The sequence below is a fragment of the Denticeps clupeoides genome, chromosome 4, assembly GCF_900700375.1.
Source record: "Denticeps clupeoides chromosome 4, fDenClu1.1, whole genome shotgun sequence".
Lineage (NCBI taxonomy): Eukaryota > Metazoa > Chordata > Actinopteri > Clupeiformes > Denticipitidae > Denticeps > Denticeps clupeoides.
In genome coordinates this window covers 19,153,970-19,170,261 of record NC_041710.1, presented here as the reverse complement: position 1 = coordinate 19,170,261, position 16,292 = coordinate 19,153,970, and the positions used below count along the sequence as shown (strand labels likewise).

At 43.2% G+C, this 16,292-nt stretch overlaps 1 protein-coding gene across 4 annotated transcripts; it reads left to right on the top strand.

The window, feature by feature from the left end:
• The first annotated feature begins 263 nt into the window (after nt 1-263).
• On the top strand, nt 264-16,252 carry ssbp3a (single stranded DNA binding protein 3a). 4 transcript variants are annotated; one of them, XM_028975911.1, is made up of 18 exons: nt 264-461; nt 834-906; nt 1,132-1,193; nt 1,325-1,409; nt 10,379-10,468; nt 12,180-12,254; nt 12,772-12,831; nt 12,924-12,978; nt 13,094-13,167; nt 13,502-13,566; nt 13,655-13,703; nt 13,792-13,827; nt 14,012-14,075; nt 14,167-14,237; nt 14,321-14,390; nt 14,486-14,514; nt 14,792-14,893; nt 14,999-16,252. In XM_028975911.1, exons 1-18 carry the CDS (start codon nt 406-408, stop codon nt 15,026-15,028), a joined length of 1,146 nt encoding a protein of 381 aa, XP_028831744.1. In that variant the 5' UTR covers nt 264-405; the 3' UTR covers nt 15,029-16,252. The 4 variants fall into 4 exon arrangements, with proteins under 4 accessions (XP_028831744.1, XP_028831743.1, XP_028831746.1 ...); XM_028975910.1 differs by having other exon boundaries at nt 13,478-13,566; XM_028975913.1 differs by lacking the exon at nt 12,180-12,254.
• The last annotated feature ends 40 nt before the right edge of the window (nt 16,253-16,292 follow it).

Below are 16,292 nucleotides of genomic sequence, written 5' to 3'. Positions count from 1 at the left end.
TGCCTATTATTTTATGTTAATGTGGGGTGAAGCTATTTTTGTCATTGTATTTTTAGAGCGCGCTCCATTACTAAGAATTAATCAAATTTCGTCCGGCCCAGACCATTTAAATATGTGAATATTAAATATTTTAATATCGCTTCCTCGCCCGAGGGAACCGGGGACTGGAGAAAACGACAGACGGGAAAAGGGCGGTCCTAACCGCGGCAGTGTGACGCCATTGGCTCGTCGGTGTGTCAATCACAGCCACCGGGTAACCGCCCATTGTCCATGCCGAGCCCAGGGTCGGTTGAGCAGCACTATCGCAGTAGGATGGGGTCACTGGTGGGCTACACGTTGACAGCTGGAACCTAAAGAGTTATCAGGCGGACTTAAAGGGCGTCTCTCTGCAGCGTGTCCACAACCATGTTCGCGAAAGGAAAGGGCGCGGCGGTGCCATCAGATGGCCAGGCTCGGGAAAAGTAAGGATTTCAAATCATGTATCCCCACCCCACCGTGTCCATTTAATTGCAGCTCTGCCGTTTGCGGCGCGGGACGAGTCAAGTCCGCGGCGGGGCAGTTTGCGAATTAAACACTCGGGACGGCGTCCACTGTCCCGAGATGGCTGTCCTTGTCTGTTTTAACTGTTAGAACAGCGAGACTGACGTTGCATGTCCCTGTTTGCCGGTGAAGAGAACGAGTTTGCGTCTCGGATGTACCCCCCCACCCCGACCCCAGTGCTCGGCGTTGAACTTCGCTCGCCCCGAGCGCGCGTAAAGCGTGCGTCGCGTTACGCGCGCGCGCGCGCGCGATGGAGCCGCTGTCCGGTCTGAACCCCCGTCTCCTGTCCGCAGGCTGGCCTTGTACGTGTACGAGTATCTGCTGCACGTCGGGGCGCAGAAGTCCGCGCAGACGTTCCTCTCCGAGGTGAGCGCCACCCCCCCTCCTCTCTCTGCCATTGTCTTGTCCGTCTGCGCGGAGCGTGACCCCGTCCGTCCATTCCGCTCTTTGTTCCGTGCAGCGTGACCTCCATTTTGAATACTCGTAACCCCCCCCCCCCCCCCACCCCCCCACCTTCCTCAATAGTTCCATCAGGATGAAATGTCAACGGTGACTGTCTGCCCAACACTCTGTGCATTCTATGTTTTGTAGATCAGGTGGGAGAAGAACATAACACTGGGAGAGCCGCCTGGGTTCCTGCATTCGTGGTGGTGGTAAATTCTTCCAACTTTCTGCAAAGTGACCTCAAAATCTTGTCCAGCTTGTGGTGTGGTAATTGGGGGGTCACTCGTTCATTCGCCCGTTCGTTCTTTGGTGTGCTGAGCTTCTCTTTGTTCTGTTCCAGTGTGTTTTGGGACCTGTACTGTGCGGCTCCAGAAAGAAGAGACACGTGCGACCACTCCAGTGAGGCCAAAGCGTTTCATGACTACGTGCGTACCTTCCTTCCTGCAATGTTGCCAATCTGTGCATAGGGTGCACCTCCTGAAAATGCTGAAAATAGTGAACCAGCATCTTAGAAAGTCGAGATGGATTTCAGTATGACACCATTTTTTTTGTGGATAGTTTTTTTTAAACATATTTATTTATTGTTTTCTTGTGAGCTGTGACCTTTGTATAGTGACACGTTTTGTAGCCCGAAGTAGCTATAGACTGTATGTAAATGTTGCATCGGCGTTTCATATCACATTGATACTGGTCTTGCTGTGCGGGTGGAGTTTGCATATGAGCAAATGTGAAACAGAATCGCTCTGTCACACATGAGCAGGTTAAGAAAGCGAATCTGCCTGTATCTACTGTAGATGTTTTATATCTCCTGTTTGATACTGAATTTCTGGACCACCTGCTTGAGATGGGTAGTGAGTTGAATAACCTACCTGAGGTCATAACACAAAATTTCGAATCTCCCATTTGAGCTTTAGTTTGACCTTGTTAACTGAATTATGGAGACCGACTAGGGTCAAGGGAAGTGACGGCTGTTTTACATGAGACTGGAGATGTGATGTTTGGAAGAGAAAAGTGACATCTTTCTCTTTATGTGGCCAGACGTGTGGTTTGGGACATCTGGGATTCATCAGAACTGATTAAATACTTTTAAATTTAAGCATTCTGTGCAGAAGCGGGTATGTGTCCACTGTGCTTGCCAGGAATAAGGACTTAGCATTTACTACGGTCACAGTTGGACCTCATAGTCATTTGATGCGAGCTGTTACAAGGTCACAATCACACCTTTTAAAAAACATTGCCATATTAGTGAAATGCATTACGTAACGGTGCCTTGTTGAGTTTTCAATAAAAAAAAAACTCTCTGACATCATTTATTCCAGGCCTATATGTTTCATATGGTAGTCATGTTGCTCAGATGAGACCACTAAATGTTGGTAATAGGGTCATGAACAGTAGGAGTTCTCCAGATTGACACATAAATCAGTCTTACACAAATCTTCAAATCCCAGAGTTTTAAAATGCCATACATGTTCTTAGGGTGGATTAAGTTGAATAAGCTAGAAGGATTTATTTTGTAATTCTGTGCTGTAGCGCACTGGTCCCTTTAACCAGACGCTCTCCTTTCCATTACATAACGTTAACCCACACAGATAAGGGAGCAAAACAACAGTTTATAGTCTTGGGTGGGGACTGCTGGGAGAAATCTGTTAGTTTCTAGCCTTCTCCGAGCCAGATATGTCCCCAAAAAAAAAAAAATCACATCTCACACAAACCCTGCTAAAAGAATTGTTTTTAGCCAGTGTGCCAGTGTGGACGACCCTGTTCTGTACAACCCCTCTGGTGTCACTAACAAGGCAAACCGTGCAGAAGCTGGACTGGCCCTTTAAAACATGCCTAATATAGCCTGTGATGTGGTGTGAAGAGGTGGGGGAGGGGAGCTCAGAGGACCTGATAATGGTGAGGTTTGCTCTTGCTCTTTAGCTTTTTAACCCTGACACAGCAGGAAAGGAGGGGCGAGCGTGTCGCCTTTTCCCCTCCCCCATAACCGAAGGGCTATGTTGAATTTCCGACAAGCAGTTGTCTGCACGGGAGCCACTCGAACTGTGCTTATTGGTAGCTGCAGTATTATTCATTACTCCACAACACACAATAACATGGATTCAGCATTTTTCACGTGGAGCATATTGGCATTCGGTATGATTTGTAGCCAGAGTTTCAAGTGATGATTGCACTAGGCTTCCTGGTGCTGGTGGCGGCATTGTTAGAAAACCAGTTCGGACTGCCTTTCCTTTCCTGTGCTCATTACCAGTGTGAACTGAGCTCAGATGTTATTGTGCAATTATATCAGTACAGTGAGGACTTTCATCACAAATACTCATCCTGTGTCTCCTCACCTCCGCGGTTCCTGGAGACGTAAGAAGGCGAGCGTAGTGCGCGTGTTTGCATGTGTGCGCTTACATGTTTGTGCATGCGGGCTTATTGTCATGTTTCACTTTTGACCAGACAAAAAGAGGGGGGTGGGGCTGTCTGTGCCGGCGAAGGTTGGGCGGTGGGACTGCCTCCAGCATGTGCACGTTGCTGGTTTACATGTGTGTTTCATAATGCCTCATATACCTATCCACAAATAAAAATCATAATCTGTTTTTAGCCCCCCCATGTTATCTATATTTATAGCACTCTCGGTGCAGATGGCGAATGTCCACATCCTTTGGAGTGGCAAAGTAACGCATCACTACGGGCTAAGCTTCTGATAAAATAGCCTATACCACAGCCTACAGAGACCGATGGATGGCAAGAGGAAGGAAGTGAATGGAGAGAGGCTTCTGGAGAGTGGAGAGGGGAGCAGGAGAGAATGTGGGGGAGGGGTGAACGATGGAGGGGGGAGGATTTGACTGAGTCTATACAGTGCTTTCTTTATTTCTTTTTTTTTTTTGTCATGTCCTGTTCTCCCAGGCCAAGAAGATGGAGATTTTTGGCATGCTTCTTGTACACCTATATTGTGTGTGTGAGGCTTGGGGCTAGTTTTGTAGGGAAAGTGGGTAATTGGTCTAATCTGATAAGGTAACTCCTGTTCAGGAACTTCCAGTCTAGTACCTATTCTTTCTGTATGATTCTGTATGTTTTTGTTTTTTTTTTATAATCGCGAGAGGTGCAAAAATGTTGAAGAGGTGTAACAGAGTGTAGAACGGCAGGCTTTTAGAAAGCTGTACTTGTCAGGTTGGGTCGGATTCTGTCGGGCCTAACATTTCAGGCCTGAGTACAGCTCTACACACTGGAACAGGAGCCCATTCCGCATCTGAAATATTCCAGGAATTTCCTTCACTTTTTTTTTGTTTTGTGAGGAATGGGGAAGGTGGAAGGGATGTGAGGGGGGAGGATTTTGTGTCGCAAAGGGGCCTATAGGGCACGTAAAGTCTGTGGGGGGCTGGAATGTTTTAGAGACCAGATTCAGAACTCACTGGGTCTGCCAAGCTGCCACCGTTTCAGTTTTTGAGCTCTGTGAGAGGAAATGTCCTGACACTTGGAATAATTTTTCCTTGTTGATGAAGCATCTCATTGAACAATTGGGATTATATTACCTGTTTTGATCACTTATTTATTTATTTATTTATTTATTTAGATACCTTTTCACTTTATGAGTTACTATTTGTGTTGTATTGATTTCCAGTATGGGTAGTATGATATACTCAGATTATTTCAAATAGTGATAAGTTAAAAACTGTACAAAATAAGGCTTTGGGCTTATTTGGGCTATATAAACTGGATGGAAGCTCTTGTTGTTTTTAATATTAGTAGTAGTAGTAGTAGTAGTAGTAGTAGTGGAAATAGTAGTAGTAATGTATAGAGTATGTATGTACTCTTCACATAATTACACAATATGAATGTTGACAGATGTCACAGATCTGAATATTCTGAATAGTATTGTTGGAAGTTATAATATTTTATTTTAAATATGTAAATTCTAAAAAAAAAAAAAAATTTAATCGTTATTATTAAAACCATTTCTTTTTCAGAAATGTGGCCTGTATGATGTCACGGTAGCTGTGTATTTCCTATAATAAAATTTTTGCTGAAGGGCACAGAAAATGAGAATCCTGGCAGAATTAAGCGATAGCGGAAAGAGGTTCCTTCCAGTGTTGGTCACAAGATGCTCCTCCTTACCAGTTGTATGACATGGTTGTCATGGCAGCACAGCTTGTGGCAGGTGATGTCTGCCTGCTGTTGGCTACCTTTTTTAAATGCGGCCCTTTTAACAGACACCTTCCTGCCGGATAAACTGAGCGATTACAAAGGGCTTTCAAACACAGGCTTCTGACGATTTCCCTTCAGCTGGCCTCGTGCCCTTCACACTGATTTGGGAACTTCTGTAAAGTCGGTATACTTTTTGTATTTGCAAAAAGTGGCTAAATTGCGGCATTCATAATTTAGTCTGTGGCTGAGCCTTTATACGACCCTCTTTTGTAGACATGAAGACCACTTATTCCTCCACTTGTATTGACCCTTGTTATGACTCTTGTTGGTTAATTGGCACTAATGGAGGGGCTGTTATCATGAAGGTCAATTGGCTCAGGGCAGCAGTCTCTACATAGGCTCCACTCAGCCCTTACTAATTACCTTGCCCTCAAACGATGGTTGGAAACTCGAGTGTTTCACTTTCTCAAAATAGTATTTAAATCTAACATTCTGAGCAAACCGCAAGGGCCTCTAGTGTCCGAACCACAAACACGTCTCACCTATTTATAGCGCAGGATGCTGCAATGTGAGGATGAACCCGTTATTCCGTGAACTTTCACTGCACCTGCTGCCGTGGTTGGAAGGAGCGTGCAGCCCAGTCGTTAGCCCCTCTCCCATTCGCTTTCTTTCTATGAAGTAGCTACTTTAGCCACTGCAGCCTGTGCTTTGAGATTCCCAGGAGAGAAGGGAATGCACATAGGACTGGTCTTGAGGGTGTCATGGTGATGGCAGCACTAGGCGCGGCCCCTCTCCAAGCTACTCCGATTCAGTGGTGTATGTTTTTTTTTTTTTTTTTTTGCAGGTAACTCTTGGATATGTGCTCCCTGGGAGGGGCAGCGACAGATGCCTTCTCTGTTTTGGGGAATTGGTGGGTTGGGGGGGTTGTTGTGCTAAGAAGAGCGTAAGATGGCAGCAGATGGAGAGTCTTGTTTTGCTCTTTGAAGTCTGACACTCTTGGGTGTGCCACGCCCAATAAACATCTGTCAATAATCATTACAGGCCACGCCGATCAGTTTTCCTGGAAACAAAAGAATTGCTGATGCTGGCTAGTATGCATGAGTCTGCTTTATGCATAATTAAGTGCTCTATTTTGAGGCGCATCACAACATGGGTGTTTCATAACAGCAGCTGAAGTCTTCTTCATGCCATTGTTTATTCCTTGCTGGGTCATGCTATATACGTATGTAACAGACTCCACCCAGAGTGCGGAGTCTCTACATGCCGTCTGCATTTATGGCCCCGTGTGATTTTCCTCTGGCGACTCTGAATGCTTAGGCTGCTGTCTATCATTAGCAATTTGCCATGGGCATGGACCGACAGATGCTGAGGATGCTGTGGACGGAAAAAAAATCTCTAGGCAGCAGAACATGCAGAGTCACAAGGCCCTCGGACCGTTTGAATCACCGCTGAGCCCCGGCCTGCTGTGTCTTATGAATGATATCAGACGTTTGTATTTTGCCAGATTAAGAAGCGTTGTTACCAGGCAGATGGTATTTATCTAAAGAATTATGCAAGTGGATTCCCTACTGGCTGCCCTCAATTCGGGGAGTGAATGTGCGAATAAGCAAACCCACAACACCTGTCCTATAACCGGTGAGAGGAAAACAAATAGTGTGTTTTGACTTTTAAATGGCCCTCTCTTGATAAGGACCCATGCAAAGTGGATGCTCCTTCTCATTTGCATATGACAACCAGGCGAGAAGGGAGCAGGCCCGCGATTGTTCAGTGCCTTGCGTTGGTTGGCGAGGCTTTGGCCATATGCGGTTTATGTCACCAACCAGTCTGTGTTTATTGCCAGTAATGTTGCAGGAAATGAGTGCAAATGCAATTTTGGTTTGTGAGAAGGGTTTGGCCACCACTCGGAAGGCAAAGCTTTCAGCGCTGTAAGTGTTCTGTTAATGTGCTGCACCACAAACCATTGCGTAGCTGTCCAGGCTTCCTCTATGCTTGCCTTCATTACGATCTGGAATGCACGACAGTGATGGGCTTCTTGTCCTCTAAGGTCACAATAACAGCATAATCCCCTGGTCTTTTCTTTCAAAGTAAGGTGAAGATTATTTGACCCAGTTGACTGTGACTCAAGTGCCACCCTGATGTCTGAACTGAGAGACTCATCATTTGCAGCCGACGTGGGTTAAATTTGCTGTAAGCGTATGACACCATACTGAGACGGCGCAAATGCGCTGGGTATTGAGGCGACTATTAAAGGGATCAGGGCCAGACAGAACGTTCGTGCTGCTGCCTCTGGCTTGTGTGGCCTCGAAGGTGCCCTCTCTAAAGCTATTTTTTCTAGTGATCTTGGTCAGGGCTGTCTTAAGAGAACATCTCTTGACCATTAGGAAGTAAGGTGTGTGAGAGCTGTCAATCATTGCCGTGGGTTCTTCCCATTAAAAAAATTCACCTTCTGAGTGACCACTGTTTTAATGGACAAGGTGTTTTCCAGGGTGAAAAATTGAGCAAAATTGAGTGCTTGATTCAATGCAAATGAATGCATATAGTACCTATGTGGTATTTTGGAGTGATGCCTGGCAGCACCTCTAGACCCACCCTGACATCACCAAATAAGGAAATAATTTGGAAGAATAGCATCATGCTTTGCTGTAGAATATTAAACCATGGAGAAATGACATTCAATTTGTTACTCGTTTGTTCATGGCAGGGTATCTGGATTGTGTTTTAACACATAGAGGATGTCAGAGTTAAAAACTGTATTGTAAAACAACATCACCCTGCAGTTGATGTGAAGCTGCGGAACGGTGTATTTAGAGCCACTCGGCTATCACTGCCTGTGCTGTTTATTTTGATAGACCTCACTGTCTTTGGACTGTCTTCCTCTGTTCTCGACAACATAACTGAGGTCACAACGAGTACAAGCCGAGAGAACGCAGGAACCAGGAAATGAAGGCATGGGTGTTGACGGCTGTGGACTGGAGGGACTCTGGCAGTCCTTCTGAGCACCCAGGCCTTGCTGCCCCTGCCTCCTCCTTCCTTTGACTGCTTATTACAGTATTATTGAGATTATTGCTGCGTATATGCAACATTTATATGACTTGAAGAATCCCTATTTTTAAAGCACTATAATAGAACACAGCACACAGTTTGCTAAAATCGCATCAACTAAGTCTTCAGGATTTACATAAATAAACCTCTGCTTACTAGTTGTCTGTATCTTAAGCTCTTTCGCTTGGTGTCTGATTATTTTCGTCACTCAGACGGTGAGCGTTACTGATGTTTTTAATGGAAGGAACCCTGACGATGTTTGACAGCTCTCACACACCCAACTTCCTCGTTCTGGACTTCCCTTCAGTACGCCACTGTCTCCTACCTTCTTCCTCCATTCCACTTTTTTTTTTTCTTGTGATACCACTGCCAGCAGACATCACAAACATGATTTTTATTAGTCTTCTTAGGAACACTTCCTTTAAGATAAAAGCAAAGATGCAGACAGATCAAGAATTCTGATCATTTTATATACATATTTTATATGTAATGAAACATTCCCATATATATTTTTATCATTTTTAAATGGCAAATTATTTGGACAATTTTACATATCTTCATGGGAATGGACTGTCCCAAATTTATATTTCAATTTAAGTCAACACATTAATAATGGTGTCATGATAGTTTCAGAATTTCACAAAAGCAAAAATTTATAACATTGTTTATCTGTGGAGGACTGTAAAGCATGACCTTTATTTCTTCATGGAACTGGTTTAAAATATTACTATTATAATACACACACCGCATGAAATTTAAACCAGTGTTAATATCAGTTTTCATATTCCAAGGGTAATATTAAAATATGTCTTTTTTATTAATAAACATTTGAAGTTGTTTGTCACTGTTCACCCTGGCCCTGGCTGCTGAAGCCTGGCAGCACCATGTCTCTCCTCCCACTGTTAGATTTCACAGTTGCTGAGTGGATATATTTAGACTCGGGCCAATCCACATTCTGTCTTTTTTTTTTTTTTTTTTGGTTTGTTTTGACTGTCAGGTTCCCTAAAGGCTGGTCTATAAAAATGTTTACAAACATGCTAATATCTATCCTTCTAGGTCTACCTTCATCATACCGCTATTTCATATTCAGAAAAATTACCATCTTTCTTTTTAAATTAGCATTCAAGGTTGCTTCTTCATTTTTGTCTATATATTTCACCTCAGGCAATGTTTTTGTAAAGAGCAGAAACTGGATGTCACCCTCCTCTCCCCAAAAGAGGCTTTTTAGATTGATGTCAGTAATCTTTGCCTTAGACAAGCAGCGTCTGTCGCATGGAAGCGTGTAATTATGTAATTGTAATATTTTTAGGTTCTTTTATGCTTGTGAAGTAACTCATCACTCTGTATTATGGGATGACGTTTATTGACTTTTCTCACACACATTTTTTCCAGACAGTCTATGAAAGGCATAATCTGAGTACGGCTCTCAGACGCAGCACAGCAGGGACAGTGTCCCAAACAAAAGGGATTATTTTACACCAATGGAGAAATGCACTGAATTGTGTCCCCTCCGCCCTAATTCATGGTGCTGATAGGATTAGGGAGTGTGATAAGATAAGGGTGGGGCCATGGACAGGAATGGCCATCCAGTTACTCTGTTGTCTGGATCAGTCTGTGCTGTAGTTTATGAGATAAATAGTGTAGTTGGTTTTATTGTTTATCCTGAGAATATGACACAACCTAATTTTAATATAATTAATTTAGGGTATATGATTGATTGAGGATGAGGATGATAGTTTTGTCCCCATCTCCTCTGGTACAAACAGTTGTCACAATATGAGCTACTTAGGTGGATTTCATTTTAAGATGTCGCCTTACCTGCTTCTAAGTCCCTTAAATCCTGACCTTTTGCCGTAATCAGCTTTCATATACTTGCGTGTGGGATTTACACACTGTGTGTAGTAACAGCACTGAGGGGTTTAAATGAAGTTCAGTACAATCATACAGAAATCCACCATGAATACAGTAAGGCTGAGCTTTGCATATTGGAGCATTTTTTTAGAATGTAGATTTTGTCAGTATTTTATTCTTGTCTTTTGCTACACCACAACTTTGCATGGATAATGCTGTGTCTTATGCTTGGGCTATCATGTTCTATTGTCAAAAAAATTAAACAACCTATTCAAAACCTGATTTAAGATGAGGTGGTGAAGTGCAGTGATTAAAACACACTGTGAAGAAATGCCCCCTGCTAGTGTACTTTCTGCTATTCTTCCTCCAGAGTGCTGCTGCTGCTCCAAGTCCTGTGCTGGGGAATGTGCCCCCCCAAGAGGGGATGCCTGGTGGGCCAATGCCACCTGGGTTCTTCCAGGTAAGTGAAATCCTTAATTTATTGTCATCAATCTAAATGTGATCTGCTTTCATTTCATAGTTCTGGTTTCTAATGGCTGGAAACTCCATGTGGCACTTTTGCACACGTTTATAGCACACCATGCACACATTTTCACCTGGCAGGCAGAGGACAGTAGGCCTTGTTCATCAAAAGTCTTTTTTTTGTCCTTAAATGACTTCTTGAGGAAGGCCCTGAGAATATATTGATTAGTCCTGAAAAGGTTATTCACACCTCAGAACTTAATGATCTTGCTGAATCCCACGGTCCTCTTAAGTTGTCCTCCTTAAGTTCTTCATATTTAAGACTGGTAAACATCCTACCCAATCCCCACAAAAGTGCATGAGAGTAACTTTTAAAGAAGATGCAATGCTTGTATTAGAAAAATTACGTTCTGATTTATTGCTCGCAGGAAAACTGAAAGAACAATACATTCCAAAATTCTGGATATGAGAGATTCAAGGTCCTTTGTCAACATACAAGAACAACATGTAACTGAATTCTGTAATATGTGGAAATCTAAGAGAACTGAATCTCTGTTCTGCAGTTTACTATGTGACTGGTTGATGTGTGCAGGTGAGATAAAGAACAACATGTCTAAAAAAAGCCAAATTAACGGACGTAAATCATATTTATAAGTATATTATGGTAACCCACAAAAAAATGGCACCCACAGCATTTTTATGTACCTGCATTACCTGTCTTTATGGGTGAGCAGAGGCTGCTGCCATTCTGCCTGCCTTCGCTCTGTAAACATGGTCTGTTTGACTTGAGCCTCTGAATCCCCATCCAATCACAAAATGGAGCTGCTCACTGTGCCTTTCCTGACCCTGTGAGAACCATTATGTTGCTGTGCTGGTCCACTGCCAAACCCACTGCCTATACCGATTCACCTCAATTACAACCATTAGACGTGAGTGGCAACGCAGCGCGGTTCTCTTAAAGTTGGATGAACACAGCAAACGTGTAATAATAGTGTTAAATCATTAATACTCTCACTGCTGCAACACATCAGAATAGGGTGCCACGTGGAACATAAGGGATTTTGTGCACTGTAGAAAGGGCCTGTGCTGTCTAGATGCCTTGTTGTGGTGTACAGACCCAGAATAGCATTCTGGGAAAGCCCTGGCCTCAGCAGGGATCGCGTTATTGTCTTCCCAGGGCTGTTAATTGAATTACACACAGGACACAGTATAGGTTTCACTCAAGCATGGAAAGTTTTACACCAAGGCAAAGCAGGGTCCATTATCCCAGCGTTAGGCCATGCATCAGTGTTCACGCTGAAATTTGAGGCAGGGATGGCCCAAGCAGCGGTCCTACCCTACGCTGCAGACATACTGCCCCCTAGTGCCTCGACACGCTGACTTTATTTCAGATATGTTTACTTTAAATAGATATTTACTTTAAATAGATATGCTGTACATGTTTAATTATCCAATTAGATAAATATGATGTCGTGATAGCAGACGTGAGCTTGCTTCATTCAACAAACAGCGATATACTACGCCCTTGAACCGATTTAAAGCTATACACTTTACTTAGCCAGTAATTCTCTTTACACAGTCTGTGCACTCTTGGCTCACCGCTGTTCATTTGCCATGTTTTGTGTCTTTTCTGGCTTATTTTTTTTGCTGCATATTCTTGCTGCTACGATAACCCCTCGCTTCCTCTCTGCAAACCTCTGCTCTCACAGGGTCCCCCTGGTTCCCAACCCTCCCCACACTCTCAACCTCCACCTAATGCTAACATGATGGGACCCCATGGCCAGGTAAACACACACACAAGTGTATTGCACAGCTACATAAGTACGCGACCACAGGCGTACAGGGGTTGCCTGCTTGCTGCGTTGCCAGGTATGTGCCTGCTCATGATAGTGGTGCATATTAGCTTTGAAAAGCACTTGAGGCCGTAAAAGCATCCTCTGCATTAACCGCTCCTTGCTCGCGCTAACAGCTCTCGTTGTCATTCAGTTTTCTCACCGCTTATTTGTGCTCAGTGGATAATGTTCACGCTAATTGCTTACTTCATGGTAATTTGATCCCTCAGCAGAAAGAGGTGGATATGTATTACCTTGTTAAGCTGTATGTGTTAAAACAAATTTGAAACTGTATCTATGTTGTACATCACAGTGACCACAGGAGTGTCTCTGTAGTCTCTGTAGGATTTTCAGTGGACACTATATTTGTTGGAATTTATGCAATTTTTAAATGGTTGTGCTGATGTTTAAATAAGACACCCGAAGAGTAAGGATCATGAACATGATATTAATGTTATCCTCTTTTCAGCCATTCATGTCACCACGCTATGCTGGAGGTCCACGGCCACCTATTCGAATGGGCAACCAGGTATAGATGCAGCGTGTTTGTATGTGGATTTCACTGTATGTCCAAGTTTCATCTTCTAATCCCCTTGCACTTTTGTACTTACATTGCTTTAGCCTCCAGGCGGACAGGCTCTGCCTCCCAATGTGATGGACCCTACAAGACCACCAGGTACCATGAACCTTGCAAATCGTACCTTGCCCTTTGGTATATACCTTTCATTTCAGCCTTCAAACATTGTAAAGGAATCTGCACACCTCAAGTTTGCTTATTGTATTTTTTTAAGGTCACCCTAATTTGGTCCCCATGCAGAGAATGAATCCACCACGAGGGATGGGGCCCATGGGTCCAGGACCCCAGGTGTTTTTTTTTTCTTGAGAAATACAGTATATATATTTTACATCAAAATATTTCAACATATTCTACATCTGCTTTCAAACTCTTAAGTATAAACAAGATACTATAAATAAATATACTAAATATGGATTTTAAGATCCACACATAAGTGTCTTTTTATTCAATCTCATTTTTCCTCATGTCTCTGACATAATTTCTCCATCATTATCTGCTTCATGTGACATTGATTCTTTTCTAATTTCCAAACTAACCCGACTATTTTTCTCTCTCCTCTCTTCTCCTCGCTCGTATGGGTGCCGTCTGCTCTTGGTAGTCTGAAACTTGGTTATCATTGCAGAGCTATGGTGGAGGTATGAGGCCTCCGCCCAACTCCATGGGTCCTGGCATGCCAACTGTTAACATGTAAGGCATCCCTGTGGCGTTATAGAAATATTTATGGCAATATATGAAACTAAGATATTAAACTATGGAGATTTTTTTTCTTCCTCAGGGGTCCTGGGGTTGGTCGGCCGTGGCCTAATCCCAACAACGCTAACACAGTAAGTACAGGAATCACATTGAAATGACACACACTGACCATTTTTATTGGCTTCACTGACTTGCATACATTTTTTTTTCTCACCCCAGATTCCGTACTCCTCCTCCTCTCCAGGAACATATGTAGTAAGATTTTGTGAACCCATTATTACATCTTCATTAATATACAAAGAGGCTCAAGGAATTGTAATTACTTTCATTTAATGAATCCTGAGGAGAAATGAAAGCCTCTGTGACCGGACTGGCTTTTTTGCAGGTACATACCTGTTGTTCCTTCAGTTAATGGCCGTTTCCATTACACCTATTTTAGGGACCTCCTGGGGGAGCAGGAGGAGGATGCCCACCAGGAACACCCATTATGCCTAGTCCTGCAGGTACTACATGCTCAGCTTTCTCACCTAACTCGACTCCCATCCCCTTAATGACACTCGGCTCTGTCTTTAACATCTCACCTTCCTCTTTCAGACTCCACTAACTCTGGAGACAACCTCTACACGATGATCAACTCTGTACCGCCTGGTGGAAACAGGTCAAATGTGAGTGGTGCTTGTTTGTAATCAGTAACTTTTTAACACGGTTTGACTTGATCTCTCCTGTCATCACTTTCCTCTGTCCTCAGTTCCCCATGGGCTCTAACTCTGATGGGCCCATGGGTGGGATGGAGCCACATCATATGAATGGATCTCTAGGTAATACACTTATACAGCTGAAATAAGCGTTTTATTGTTCTTTCTTTAGTCAATAAATCAATATAAACAGTGTGACCCCTTATTTCCTCTCACAGGCTCAGGGGATCTAGATGGACTCCCTAAGGTATTTATGAACACAATAACCCTAATAAAACCCTTGTCTTCTTTTGTTGTTATCCTGTCTCTGAACTAAAAGCTTCTGATCACTGAAGCAGTATGTTAGTTATAACCTTTTATGGTAGGATGTAAAATATACAGAGAGGGGGGGATTAAAGGAAAAGTCTCCCATTATCTTTGTTGTCCTCCACAAGCTACCAGAATAGCTATAATGTTCTCCAGCCTTGTTTCTTTTACTGTCTGGAAATTAGAATGGCTTGAATGTTTCTTTTTTGGCGTTGTAGAACTCCCCAAACAACCTGAGTGGCATTAGTAATGCACCCGGGACTCCAAGGGATGATGGTGAACTGGGGGGAAACTTCCTGCACTCCTTCCAGAACGAGAATGTAAGAGGAGTGTGTGTGCAAGCGTGCATGTTGGAGTGTGAGAAGAGCATATCCTAGCGATTGCATGAGTTTTAAGTTTGAGCTCACTCATATTCCCTTCTTCAGTATTCGCCAACCATGACAATGAGCGTGTGACCAGCCCCATCCATCCAGGAGAAGAGCTGTACAGAGTGAAAAGTCAGGAACAGCAATTCAGCTTAACAGAGCCAGAGAAAGATCTTTGGCCGTGAACAGTGACCAATTCAAACAGCCAGACCCTGTAGCTCCTTGTTCAGACATGAAGGACATGAACTCCTCAGCAGACAAAAATTAATCCAACCTTTTGTCAGGAACTGCTTGAAAGTAGGCCTTTTTGGTTTCTAATGGTGACTAGTTTTGTCTCTGGATTTTTGTCCCCCTTCCCTCATCATTGGACCAGTGAAAGCCAAGTGCTGTGGACATCTAATCAGGGCAGAGGAGGGGTGCAGATGTCCTCACAGTTAAAAAACAGACACCCCCCAACATGCATTGTGGACGTTGTGGAGTCAATCGTACTATTTTTCATTCTCAATATGACTGCAAGGACCTCTGACATTTTATGATCTAGCTGTTTTAAACAACAGCTTGTTGGATTCATATGGCTTCAGTTGTTACTCATTTCAATTGTAATTTTTCAGTTCCTTCTGACTATTCATCAAGAAAAGAGGACTGTTAGTACTGACCAGTGGGGTCTGTATGGGGGACAAGGACAGTCACCAGAGCTACATCTTACCATAAATCCTTCACGTTTCTAGTACCTGAGGTCTTTTAATTGATGATGTTTACCATTGTATGTACACCCCTGTTCTGCAGTGTGTTTGAGCTGTTGATAAGCTTGATCCAGAGGAATCCGTGCTTTCTTGTGCATTAATGTCCCTGTTTTAAAATGTCCATTTTGTGATTTTTATCACAGGCAAAAAGCATTAGCATGAGTTCATGGTTGGCTTAATGCAAATCAATCGGAACAGAACTACTAAACCAACTACCTTCTCCCCTCTCCTCTCTCATTCTGACTGTCAGTCTGTCAGATTGGCAGCCATGTTAGACGTGAGACTGACGTAGCAAGGACTTGTTCATCTTGTGTTTAAAATACATCCTGTAAAAGATACACTGTACAGTTGCTGTCATTTGGCACTAATGTTTGTTTTTTTCATGGACACTGTAGGTATGTTTGTATCGTCATTTACCTCAGGATACAACATTTCTTATGTCACATGACTTTTTTTTTTGTCTGTTAAAATCTATTCAAATAAGAGAAGCATATTCGTTAATGTCTGCTGTTGGTTATTTAAATATATATTTTGACTTCATTGCTTTCATTAAAGTGCCAGATGCTTTCCATTGTCTTGTGTTGAAGTCACCTTTGGGAACTAAACCATGC

Coding starts and splice junctions, on each gene's coding strand:
- ssbp3a (XM_028975910.1), top strand. CDS start 406: ATGTTCGCGAAAGGAAAGGGCGCGGCGGTGCCATCAGATGGCCAGGCT. Junction 462..833: donor GATGGCCAGGCTCGGGAAAA/GTAAGGATTTCA, acceptor TCCTGTCCGCAG/GCTGGCCTTGTACGTGTACG. Junction 13,828..14,011: donor CCTCTCCAGGAACATATGTA/GTAAGATTTTGT, acceptor CACCTATTTTAG/GGACCTCCTGGGGGAGCAGG.